The 14,321-nt window shown below is 35.4% G+C and overlaps 1 protein-coding gene across 4 annotated transcripts in view; it reads right to left on the minus strand.

Annotated features, from left to right (window-relative positions):
* The window catches only part of Actn (alpha actinin), a 339,371-nt gene that overhangs the window by 208,201 nt on the left and 116,849 nt on the right, over nucleotides 1-14,321 (minus strand). For all 4 annotated transcript variants that reach the window (XM_090407380.1, XM_090407381.1, XM_090407379.1 and 1 more), the window contains exon 3: nucleotides 11,438-11,672. In XM_090407380.1, the coding sequence (XP_090263506.1) occupies nucleotides 11,438-11,672 (235 nt within the window). The remainder of the gene's footprint in view (nucleotides 1-11,437; nucleotides 11,673-14,321) is intronic.

The raw sequence follows: 14,321 nt of genomic DNA on the forward strand, positions 1-14,321 counted from the left end.
AGAATAGAGTACCTGAAGGAAGACGTGTGACTAGTGTGTCTAGGAACGGGAGCAAATTTTGGTTTTCGATTTCGATGGTAAATTGTATGCGTTCATGTTGTTTGTTCAGGTGGCTAAGGAATGTGTTTAGTGTTTGTCGCCCGTGCGGCCAGATCACGAACACATCGTCAACGTATCTAAGCCAGACTGTCGGTCTTAGCGTGGCGGAATCAAGAGCCCTTTGCTCAAAGGTTTCCATGTAGAAGTTAGCGATTGGGGGGAATAGTGGTGAGCCCATGGCTGCACCTTCTTTCTGTAGGTAAAATTTGTTTTGCCACACGAAGTAACTGGACTGTAGTACGTGGGCAAAGAGGGCCATAATGTCGGGCGGAAATTTGTTCTGTAGTAGGAGAATTGTGTCATTGATGGGGACATTAGTGAAAAGGGCAGAAACGTCGAAACTGACTAATAAGTCGTCTTTGTCGAGTGTTATGTTTTTAATTTTGTTTATAAAGTGTTGTGTGTTTTTTATGTAGGAGGGGGAATGGCCTACCAACTCCCTGAGTGTTGCTGCTAATTTCTTGGCTAAGTGGTAATTGGGATTGTCTATTCCTTCCATGATTGGTCGAAGGGGCACATTTTGTTTGTGTATTTTTGGGACCCCATATATTCTGGGGGGGGGGCATAGTGGGGTTTGAGTTTTTTTAACCGTGTCTGGTGGCCAAGAAGTGATGGACTTCAGTAGTTTCTCTGTTTTATCCTTTATGTTGGGTTATAATTTACCAGCTTATATGTGTTGTTATCGGCTACTAGTTGATTCATTTGAAGTACGTATGTTAACCTGTCAAGGACGACAGTGGCATTGCCTTTATCTGATTTCGTTATTATTATGTTTTGTTTGGCTTTTAATGACTAAATTGCTGCTAGTTCAGTTTTTGTGAGATTATTCTGTATGGTTTTCTTAGTGTTTAGGACATTACTAGTTTCTAGTCTTATTTTATTTGCTATATTGTTAGGTAGGGACCTGATGCCTCTTTCTATGTGGTAGAAAAAATCCAATTTGTTTACCTTTTTAGGTGCTATTGCATAGTTAAGTCCTTTATTCAGTAGCGTAAGTTCGGCGTTGTTCAGGGTGTGGCTTGATAGGTTGATCACATGGTTCTTGCTTGCCGGTAGTTGGTCGCTCCTTTCACCACTTTTTTCACCAGAGGTCAGGCCAACAATTGTTGTAGCGGTTGGTCAGTATCTTTAACAAACCAGTTTGATTGTAGTGTAGCTTGTTTTCTGTGTATAGTTGTATGCTCCAGAAGATGACCTTGACATAAAGGTCGAAATGTCGAATGTAGATTTTAGTTATATTAAACTAAAGTTTTTATTCAAACATGGTAGTTGTCTCCATAATTTTCAAAAATGCATACTTCTACTCTGTTTGCAGTTCATTGGCTATCATCAATAACATCTCCCCCTCCACCATTCTTTTTTCTCTATCCTCTCTCAAACACACTAATCATATCTGCTGTCAGCCACTTGTTCTGAATGCTCCTAGCATTAGTATACATTAAGTGCAAAAGCTCCTTTGGCTCACCGCTATCCTTATGCTTTATGCCAGTGCTTTTTTTCTGGCGGTACACAATGGTATGCAGTACTGGCACCTTTTTTCTTAAAGTTTTTAAAAATTTGCAATTTATTGAAGCAAAATGTATTATAAATATTTCTGTAGATGATACTGTGTTCATGAATTGAATTTTCAGTTTTGATTACTCGTAAGTTGGTACCCTGCTTTCCTGTTTCATAGGTTGGTACGCAACCAGAAACAGGAAGTTGTGTTCACTTCCAATTGTTTCCAATATCAGTTTATCAGTTCTATATTCACTCTGCAATAGGCAGGTGTTCACGTGAGTTTTGAATTAATCTAATTTAAATCAGTGCAATCATTGTTCAAAATGATAAAATAAGTAGTAACTTTATGCCAATGAGTAAAAAAAGGCTGAAGAAGAAGAAATTGTTGAATCTATTTGTGATCCTATAAAACAGAAAACTAGCACCGAAAATACACCTAGTGAAGAGGATCACAAAACCAAGACCGAAGATCCACTGGTCAAAAGGAAGCAGATTCTGATAATGATTGGACCGAATGTTGGACTTTTGCAGAAAAATGACTTCTGCGAGAGAAACGAGTGGCTGTATGTCAAAAATAAAATGTTGGACTGTAAAGTGTTGTGATGTTGGAAGTCTTGGCGTCAATAAACACATGGGAACAAAAATTTTAGTGGAGTGGGCAAATGGTAAAATCAGTCATTTTGGAGAATCTCGCAAACAACAGTTAATGCGTTAATGGTAAATTAAGAAAAAATATGTACGATTATAAGGAGAGTGCAGCACACAAAGCGTGCCAAAAAATAAAGTCCGAAGCAAAAAACCAAACATTAGAGAAAGTTTTCCTAAATACTTTGTCTCATAATAAAGACGTAACAGGAAAAGTGTTTCAAACAGCTTACAAAGTTGCAAGGAGAAATCAAGCATTTAATAACTTTGAAGATGAAATAAATTTACAGGAACTTAATGGTCTAGACATGGAATATATTCTTCATTCTGCAAATGCTTGCATTAACATTGTGAGCCATATCGCAAATGAAATGAGAAAAACAATAATAGACAAAATAGTGAACTCCAAGAACAAAATATCGTTACTTATTGATGAATCGACAACTGTGAGTAATACAACAACATTGATTGTTATTGTTTGTGTAGTTCTTCCTGAAGATTTGATCGAATCATCAGATGTAATTGCTAAAGGAATTCTAAACTCTGTAATTAGTTATCTTGAGTGTTTAGGATTATCTGAAGATTACTTAAAGGAGTATTTATCGTCTGTAATTTGTGATGGTGCAGCCGTGTTGTTTGGCGTGCAGAACTGTCTGTTAGTGACACGGAGAACAATGTGGCAGGAGTGAATCGCTTTAAGAGTTTCGTGGACAAACTTTTTGTGACTTATCATACTTTATCTAAGAATGCTAGAGAACTACAAGAATGTGCAGAGACTCTAGAACTTTAACTTCTTAAAACTGGCAGAATTTTAAGCGCTCGCTGGGTTGCATCTAGCTTTCGCACTGTTTCTGCAGTGTGGCAAGACTTTGAAGCCCTCGGTCCATCACTTTCTAGAGGCAAGAGAAGACAGCAGAAGAAGCAAAACAGATCACTTTCTTTATGAGGACCTTTTAAGAAAAATAACGTCATGCAAGTTTGTTTTTGATTTGGGCCTTATGTGTGATGCCCTCCAAGAACTTAGTGAACTAAGTCTAGATTTACAAGAGAGAAATATTGACTTGTACAAAGTAGACAGGAAGATAAAGAATACAGTTTAACTTTTTGAAGAAAGAATTGAAAATCCTGGTCCGTACTATAGTATTTCTCTTCAAAGTCAGAAGAACATGAAGTTCAAAAGGGATTGAGCTCCACAAAAATGAAAGACACAGTCCTGCAATAAGTTCATCTGCTTTCTGTAAAAGTCTGAAAGAAGCTGTTGGAAAGCATCTGCTTAGAAGATGATGCTGATTTGCCTGAATGTCCTAAGATTTTAGATTCCAAGTATTGGCCAGAAAATTCTGGGAAGCATCTAACATTTGGTGAAGCTGAAATTAAAAAGTTAGCACGCAATTTTCGCTTAAATGAAAGAGAAGCAGTTCATGGTTTCCGTGAATATCTTCAAGAAAATAAAGTTCCGGACATACTACTTTTGGGCACAATTGCAATATCTTCCAGTGAATGTGAAAGGGGTTTCTCTCAGATGAATCTCATAGTAAGTTCGTCTACGCTTGTACAGACAACTTCTGCACTGATGTTCATCAGGATAGTAGGACCTCCGCTCGCTCAGTTCAACCCTAGCAAATATGTGGACTCATGGCTGCTCCGAGGTCGTCATTCTGCAGTTGATACCAAAAACAAGAAGCGATCTAGAGATGACGAAGGTATATCGGAGGATATGTTAAAAGTGTGGTAGTTTCTATAATAACATCTTCATGGTGAGTACCGGCACCTTTTTTTCGAGAAAAAAAGCACTGCTTTATACTAACTATCTCATTCTGGTTTGTTACCAGTGGTAACAACTTAGGCATTTTATACACATTTTTACACTCAACTGCCTTACTGATATCTGCATACCCACTTAACAGTTTCTCCCCCTAAAAGCTCTAGTTTCCCTGATTTTGCATATCCACTTTCACTTCATTCAACAACTTTCTGAATGTCAAATCCATTCAGATGCAAACTATCCTTCTTTTTATAAGTCGTTTCACCCATCGCACTCACTTCACATCCACAAACTCCACATTATTCCTCCTGCATAACCTATGCATCGATTTATTCACTATTATGGTCCTCTTCAGCTCAACTCTGTTATACCAAGGTAACAGATTCACTATCGTAACTTTATATCCATTTCCATGTCCTGAAGTTTACTGATCAGAATTCAATGTGGATTCCAAGAGTGAAAAATGGAATTTCATGTTTCACTCTTTTCTTTTGCTACTTTCAGTAATTCTTTCATATCCTACTTCATGCCATACTTTTCTCCTTTCAAATCATTTGCTCCAGCAAAAACAATCAGCTCTTTCACTTTACCCTCTTAATAGCCTTGCTAACATCATTAATTTTTGCAACCAGGATGCACGATTTTGTCAATCTCTCACCAATCACACCTCTTATGATAGAATTGCCATACCAAACTCGCTCCTTGATTTTTCCTTCTCTTAGTCAAGCATTCCTTTATCTTTTCTTGCACTTCTTTCTTTCTGATATCAACTAACCCACTCACCAGATGTTTCTTTTTGTTTTAGCTCCCCACCTCATCCTGTGTATCACTCCATGTAACCAAGCTATCTCCCTCATTAAGGCCAACCTCTTCATATCTGTCATACTACTATTATTTCGATCAACACTTTTACTCTTTCTCTCTCTCCCCTCACAAAATGTCAGACATTTTCATGTGTATTCTCTGTATCATCCACTGCTTCAATCTCACAACCTGATCAGCACTTTTCGGCTTTGATAGCATTTTCAGCACAAACTTTTCCATCACTATCACTTTCAAATCAAAGTCCATTTGTCTTTGGTAATGAGTACATCTTGCAGACATTGCACTCTATGAAATCTCTTTGGTTGAATTCTTTAAATAATGATGCCTTGGGTGCCATTGTTCTGCTTTGCATCAGTGCCATGGCTATACAACTTACCATGCAGAATGGTTCAACTACCCTCCATGCAAAGAAACCACTCCTCGCCCTCTTGCTCACAGTTTCCTTTCGTAACTTCCAGGGATGGCCCCTTGTCATCACTCCTTCCCACTGTTCCAAGCGAAAAAACTGAAAGAACTCCCCAGTGTCAACCCTGTAACCATCTCTCAACAGTTTAAAGGTCTCAATCATATCACCTCTCCTTCTAGCCACCAAACTCTGCAATCCACATTCCCTCAGCCAATCCTCATAACTAACATTGTAGTCCTGAAACCATCTTTAGTAATAAAAATAATTTCCTAACATTTTAACTTTCATATTAAGGTCATCATCAGAAATATATATATATATCCACATACATCTGTATATATAAGAAGCTACAATGTAGTTCACACAGTATCACTAATCTGGTCAACCACCATCTTAGTAGCCTGACTTCTGGTGTGAAAAATGGCTACAATACAGTTATAGTCCTGTTATTTTTTATTACAGAGATCAAGTTCAGTCATAAATTTTTTTTATTAATATTTCAAATAAAGACTGAGGCAGTAAATAAATGCCTGAAGTAATTAGCAACTGAGACTAATGGAGGCTGCCAGATGCTTATAGTCTAAATTATGACTTGTTAAAAACAAGTTAGGTGGGTCAAATATGTGCCATCCAAACTCTTGAGATTTTGAAACCATCAATCTCATCATTGAAATTAAGTGGTTCGTTAGAATTTCATAGCCTTCTTTAAATCTGCATTCTTGACAGGTTGTGGTATGATGTAAGGAATATGTGCCCTTCCAAATACAAATTTGTATAGAATATCCAGGGTATAATGGCTTTTCCATTATACCCTGGAAAAGCCAAATTTTTCATAATTATTAAATTTGATGTTTATTATTATTATTATTTGTCGCCTCCAAGGAGTCCAAAGACTCATCGAGGGAGGGCACCTACTCTACAACTTGGTCTCCACCATTCACAATCCACAACTACACCAACGCTATCTACTGCCAACCACTATCACTAGTATTTTCACAGACAATCACAAACATCCATGCCCACAACAGGATTCGAACCCGCAGCCTTTTGGCTGGAGAGCGGATATGCTAACCACTCGGCCAGCCAATTAGCTGTTTATGTTGTTTTATGTTCCTTCTAGATAGGAATTGTGCATCCTCTTTTACCTATAAATGATGAGTTATAGGTGTACTGGGTTCAAAACACTCCACTCTAGGAGTGAAAAAGGGAAATCAAGTGATACTTGGATAAGTTGAATAAGTAACTTCTTTAATTTGTAGGAGGACTTTGAAAGTAAAATGAAGATTGTTTTGTGAAGTATTCTGTTTATTTTTTCTGATATTCCTTTAATATGGAATGGTTATGATTTTACTGTCATATCCATTTTATTTTTAGGTGAAGTCAAAGAATTCTGATGATAGTACTTCTTCATTGCCATCATTTATAAAAAATGCTGCTGATAACTTTTAATTCATGCTTAAGAGATTGCAGATTTGAGCAAACATTTATTGCTCTGCTTGTGAAAGTTAATAATGACACCTAGTTTTTGTGTTGGATGATGGTAAGAGTATATGTAGATGTAATGGTCAGTATGTATTGGCTTATAGCAGACACTCCCTGTAGTCAAGTCATGTCCAAGTGTTGAAGTTAAAAATATCTCCCACAAAAAAATAAATAAATAAAATAAATTATATATATATATATATATATATATATATATACTTAAAAAAAATTCAACAAAACAATAAAACTCCATGTAAAAAATAATAATAATAATAACAACACAGACTTTGCCAACATACAGGGGTTAGTACCAACATCTATGATTAGATGTTCTTTACATCTCAAACTATCAAATTACTGTTATCTCACCATCAAATTACTGTTATATACCCTCAAGGGGTGTACAGGATATGATAATGCTACATGAAAAATTTACATCATTACTAACTTCCTTATCTACAATTTTCTTCCAAATCAGTCTGTTACCTATCAAGAACTCCAATATTATCAGATCTTATATTTCGGTCTTCTAAGGCTCCTTTACTGTATCATCCACCTATATCTTGATCTTCCTCTGGGTCTTTTTCCTGCCAACCTGGCAGAGAACACTTGTTTTGCTACTCTTTCCTCTCCCATTCTGTTTAAGTGATTTAAGTGACCATACCTCCTGAGATTAGCTCTGCTAATGCATTCCTGGGTGCTGACAATGTCAAGTTCTTTCCTAATATCCTCGTTTTTAATATGATATTGCCATTGATGCCATCTGTTTATGACCCGAATCTTTCTCAGGATTCTGATATGTGGTCTCTAGCCTTAGGTCAAGTGTTTTACTTCTGACCCTGCTCTCAGATCCATAAGTTAAAATTGGTTTGAACACTGTCTTGTATATAGCTAATTTAGTATTTTGGCTAATTTCTCTCTTATTCCATATAAATTTATTCAGTTGACTTCCTACCTTACTACCATACATATCAGCTTAACTTTCCACAGTAAATCATGCATGATGCCTTCCATAGAAGGATGGAACATGCACTTTTGCCAGGCCTTGCATCTCATGCAAAAGGTTATCAGGCCTGGAATATCCTTTATATGATCTTCTTTGGCTCAAGATTTCCATGCCTCATTTTGTTGTCTTCATTTGCTGCTTTTAACTGCTTTCCTAATTCTGTTGACTACACTAACCTCTTTAATCATCTTTCTCTAAAAAATAATAATCACATAGTCTAATCACCCAAAAAAGTGATATCTTCCATAGAAATTTCAATGTCCATAATTTTGAATGGCTTCTCCCTTTCTCTAATCTAACTTCACATAACTGAGATTATATAGCTGATATGATATGAAGTTGAGATTCATTGGATATGAATCTCAACTTCATATCCTATGACATTACAATGGTGCCAATTGAGATGGCCTATTTTCCCATCTGATTATGTCTTCTGCTCTCCCAAACCAAGCACTGAAATTATTATGGGTGGAATGAGTGCCATTATCCATCCAAAATTCTCAACCCTAATCTAAGCATTATTAACTTTCCAACAAACGTGCCTCCTCACACTTTCAAAAATAAATAAATAAAATAAGTGTCCATTCAAGACACTATCCCTCACCTGTACAACCCCTAACACCACATGAATGGCAAATCTCCCAACCTCAGAAAATGATTTTCATATTTAAGGTAGTACATCAAAAATCTCCCTAAAAATGACTATAAACTTCTCATACAAAAGCCTCCATATTTCAGCAAGTATGAACAATATCCTTTGGCTAATAATATCTAAGATTAAATCCCACTAAGGACACTAAAAATCTTCTATAAGGATTTCTTTTTCATCTGAAGGCAAGTTGGCTAGTTTCATATGCAGGCAGTAGGACCCCCCCCCCAACACACACACACACACCTGGTTTCCATTCTGCAAAACAAGCAAGCAAGCCAGTTTAGAATGCATGAACATACACAATAAACTGGTCTCACTATATTCAATACTTTCACTGTAATTTCAAATAATTACATACAAGGAAAAAACCTTGAAAATAGGCAAGAACACTGAAAATATCACCTGCATTTTCAAAGAGAACCTACAGAACAAGTTTAAACAAGTAAAATATTTCAGCTATTTAGTCTGAATTTTTAGTGAAAACAGCAAATCAAATTTAATAAACTTAATAAGCAAAGCCAATTAAATAAATTTACACAGAATAGCTAAGAAATCAGTCAGAACGATAGACTAGCAGCATACAAGACAGTGTACAAACAAATTTTAACTTACGGATCGGAGACAGCAGATATGAGTTTCGAGAAAAAGTAGGGGAGTGAACGATGGCATCAATGGCAGAATAATATTAAAAGGGAAGCATAATTTCAAAGCCAAATATAGAAACTATAAAAGTTTCATATGAAATTTGACCAGAGAGCTTATGGGAATACACTCGCCAGCATTTATTAGTTGCCCTAGCTGGACCTTATAGGAGACATGCCCACTATGACAGCATCCATATATTTGCCTCCTATTGGTCGATTTTGATAAAGTTTCACTGGCCTGACAGCCGTTTCAAACTGGTCAATTTTCATCAGAGACCAGGCAGAAACCTTAAGAAAGCAAAAACTCTCAGTACTAAGGAACTTGAAACATCAGAGGTTTATTTTCATAAGCGAACTCTCGGTCAGTTTTTTGCTCTCTTAAGGTTTCTGCCTGGTCTCTGACGAAAACCAACCAGTTTGAAACAGCTGAAACTTTATCAAAATGGACCGATAGGAGGCGAATATATGGATGCTGTCACAGCAGGCATATCTCCTATAAAGTCCGGCTAGGGCAACTCATAAATACCAGCTAGTGTATTCCTGTAAACTCTCTGATCAAATTTCATAGAAAACTTTTATAGTTTCTATATTCGACTTTGAAATTATGCTGTAATATCCACTTAATCTTTATAAATTTTGCATTGCCAAAGTGAAGCTTTGTTTGGCTCTTTATTTTAGTAAATTAAAAATGAAGATATCAGAAAGGAACGTGCTACTGTTAGCATTCAGAAATGTGTGAGCAGAGCTAATCTCAAAGTGGTATGGTTACTTATGCTGATATTATTCTGATACCAGGATGAAAAAGAAAAGACCCAAAGGAATGTGTAGTGATGTAACTAGATATGCCTTAAAGACCAAAATACAATCTGACAATACAGAGTGTCCACGCTGGGCCTCCCTAGCTTCAGAGAACAGTAAAAAGTTTGTGGAAATTATGTAAAGTATGGATTGTTCAAATGTTCCAGAGAATCTACAAGTTTCATCCAGAATTTTTTTTATAAAAACTTGGTGAGTATTCCTTCCCATTTGTACAATTTTAACACTATGATCTATACACTTTAGTAGTAACAAGTTGAAACTAGGGAGGTCCAATGTGGACACCCTGTATTTCAGTATGGACAAATAAAAATCATATTCTTGGTTTCATCCTTTATCCAAGTGTAAGCAAGCAAAGTTTGCACATGAAGTCATTTCACAGCCAGGCTACTTGTATATTTCTTGGTATCTTTAATTTATAGTATAATCAAGTGAAAAGTCTTTCAACATCTATCTCTAATCCAGGATATTTTAGTAATAAGGTGTAACACCTTTTGACTACTTATATATGAAAATATGACTTCTGCATTACTTCAACCTTCATATCACTTCTGGGTTTGGCTCCCACTGATGAGATCTCAGTAAAGGTCAAAACTAGTCTGGGTAGTGGCCCTTCCCATAATGCATAGCATTATACATGTCTGTAAGGATATGTTCATTGTATTATGGGATACTAAGACAATTGATCTGAAGTCATTAGCCTCTCTATAGTATAAGCCTAGTCATGAAGTGACTTCACGTGCAAACTTTGTTTGCTTATACTTGGATAACGGATGAAACCAAAAATTTAATTTCTTGGCATCTTTAATTTAAAATAAGAGAATAATTTGGAGGAAAATTGTTGATATAAAGTTATAATAATCTAAACTTTATCATGTTTAGACTTATCACAGTATTCTGAAAATCACTTGAGGGTGCATATCAGGAATTTGACAATGATGAACAGCATCACTCACAGATTCACTTCACTTGTAAGATAGAAACAATGTCTATGAGAAAACATCTTTTTCTAGAGGTATTTTCATGGGTACTGCTCCGATAACCTGGCTATCACTGTTCTTTTACTTTTAAGCAGGTAAAAATATAGTGCTGCTAATTAACATCCAAATACATTTCATCTTCCCTCTTTCATTCCACGTTCTCTTTAGAACAGTTTTTCTCGCCATTTTTCTGAAGGACTACAGCCTCTAGTTATTCATGAAACTCAACAGCTTTCTTCTTTCTCCTTAATTATTTACTCACATTGTTGTATTATAGGTTTTTGAGGCCTCTTGTGCAAGATGATATATGTAAAAAAAAAAAAAAAAAGTGATTAACATATTTTATGAAAAGAAATAACAAGGTGCGAGTTATCAATGCCACTGTATTAACTGTAAGAATACCGTAATACAGTATTGTAGCTTGGCAAATAATTAACCAGAATCTCCTCCAAAGTATAAAAAAATATTTGGTATCCCAAATTAAATTAGCTGTTTTCTTAAAACAAATACAGAAGAAAATATATAGTGTAAGTGTATGAACATACAATTTTTCAAAATAATTCATATTAAAAAATAAAATCAAGAAATCAGTTAATAATTCAAAATGAAATACTGACCTTCAGCACCTATGGATACAAGTTTCACACCCTTGCTAGCTATAAAATCTAATGCTTTGTTAACATTTGCAATTTTGTGAAACCTCATTTTGCCACGGTCAGGTTTAGGTAAGGTTTCTCCTGATATCACTTCTAGAAGCAGCATTAACTTTAATCCATTTCGGAAGTCCTCTTCAATATTATCAATCTGGGTCCCAGCTTTGCGTAAGTGTGAATTACACCAGGCAGTAAAAGTCTAAAATATTTATTTGAATGCAAATTGTAAATTTTTTGGCATTAAAATGTTAAAAATAGTGCAAAATTGAAATGAAATTTAAATGACATTTATAGTTTCGAACACTATCTCATTACAGTAATATACCATTTATCCAACCTTCAAAAGATCAACCACTGCAGGTCAACCACAACTTCTGATAGAGCACGCTATGTAATTGCACTTCAGTTATCAGAACTCACCATTCTAATAATTTAAGGGTCAGATAAACAGTAGATTAGTTTACTTCATTCAAATATTCACTCAGCAACAAAAGAAATGGACATACAATGTATTCATTCATTTATTCCTCATGCATTTATACATTCATTTATCAAAGTAACTACAGCATCATCCCTCAATTTGGTTTTTTGCTTAAAAAATAAATTCATCGACAGGAACTTCATTATCCACTAGAGGCCCATCAATTAATCAATTACCACCAAATATGGAAGCACTCTCTTCATCCATAGTGGATCTCCTGGTTAACATTATCTGCTTCTCAACAAAAGCCATTAAAAGTTTTTTTTAACTTTTGAGAGAACTGTGATATGGAATTAAGAACTATCTACACATTAGCACAAGAAACGTATATTTAATATACTGCCAGATATTTCAGTTTGAAAATAACAAACTATCATCAGTGGCTAGACAGAAAATAGTTTTTTTATGAGGTAAAATACAAACAACTGATCATTCAAAATTAGAACGAGCTGCATGATGTTACATCATTAATCACGATATCATTTCACTGAAGAAAGGCAAACATAAGAGTGCAGAATATTAACATGTATAAATTTACAATGTCATACAAAAAACTTAATTTATAAAATCATACTAAAGATATCATTAGACAGATGTAGCATCTAGAAGGTCTTCGTTAAAATAAATAAATAAATAAAAAATAAAAAAGGAAATAAAATTTTTTAAAATATTAATGTGTTATTCGGATCAAACTCTCCCATATCATCATTATCAAATTCCTGACATGTACCTTCAAGGGGTGTACAGGATATGATAGTACTACATGAAAAATTTACATCATTATTAACTTCCTATCTACAATTTTCCTCCAAATCAGTGTGTCAAGACTCCAACATTATCAGATCTTATATTTCTATCGTCTAAGGCACTTTGTACCATATCAATCCACCTATATCTTAGTCTTCCTCTGGGTCGTTTTCCTGCCAAACTGGCAGAGAACACTTGTTTTGCTAATCTTTCCTTGCCCATTCTGTTTAAGTGACCATACCACCTGAGATTAGCTCTGCTAATGCATTCCTGGATGCTGACAATGTCAAGTTCTTTCCTAATATCCTCATTTTTAATATGATATTGCCATTGGTGCCATCTGTTCAAGTCTCTAATCTTTCTCAGGACTCTAATATCTGTGGTCTCTAGTCTTTAGTCAAGTGTTTTACTTCTGACCCAGCTCTCAGATCCATAAGTTAAAACTGGTTCAAACACTGTCTTGTATACAGCTAATTTAGTGTTCCGACTAATTTCTCTCTTATTCCATATGAATTTATTCAACTGACTGCCTACCATACCAGCTTTGTTGATTTCTGTTGCCTATTTCCATATGTAATTTACCATCTTCAATAAAAATTGTGCCTAAGTAGCTGAGATGTTTTACTTGTTCCACAGGTTCCCCGTTCACAATGCAGTTGACATTTTCAACAATTCTACCTATTTTCATTGTCTTTGTCTTTTTAATGCTGACCTTCATACCATATCTATTACAACAGTTATTCAATTTAGCAGGGAATCTTAGAGACTTGTAGCAGATTTATTTATAAGTATAACACCGTCCACATAAAGCAAAGAGCTGACATTAACATCTCCAATTTTGATATCATGTTTAATACCACTTTAATTCATAATGTGATCCATATAGATAATGAATAACAGAGGGGATAATGTACATCCTTGTCTCACACCAGATTTAGCATTAAACCATCTTCCTGTACTTGCTTCAATTCTAACTGCTGACTTACAACTCAAATAAAGACTAAGTATTGCTTGATATAATGTCCCATTGACATCATATAACTGTAGCGTATTGAATAGCTTCTCATTTGGCACCTTGTCATATGCCTATTCCAGATCGACAAAACTTAAATACAGATCTTTGTTATATTCCCATGCTTTCTCAACTATTTGTCGTAAAATGAAGATCTGATCCTGACAGCCTCTATTTGGCCTGAATCCAGCTTGTTCTTCACCAAGCTTTTCTTCCACAATTCTTCTCAACCGTTTCTCAAGTATACTTGCATAAATCTTGCCAGGAACACTCAGTAGGGAAATACCTCTGTAATTCTCACATTCAGTTTTATTTCCCTTTTTATATATATGGGTACTATTAGGGCTCTACTCCAATCATCGGGAATTTGTACCTCTGTCCAGGCCTTCTGAACTATGCAGTGCAGCCACTGTAAGAGACTTTTATACCACCATATTTCAGCATTTCTGATCAAATATCATCTACTCCTGCTGCCTTTCCACATTTCAAGCCTTTGATGGCTTTTTCTTCAAGTATGGATATGTATTCCTGACTGTATGCCTGTTGAGTATTTTTTACCACTGTGCTATTACTGCTTGTTTCATTTAGCAATTTTTCGAAGTAATTAC

This window comes from Typopeltis vanoorti, chromosome 17 (genome assembly GCF_054136105.1).
Source record: "Typopeltis vanoorti isolate ZY-2024b chromosome 17, IOZ_Tvanoo_1.0, whole genome shotgun sequence".
Taxonomy (NCBI): Eukaryota; Metazoa; Arthropoda; class Arachnida; order Uropygi; family Thelyphonidae; genus Typopeltis; species Typopeltis vanoorti.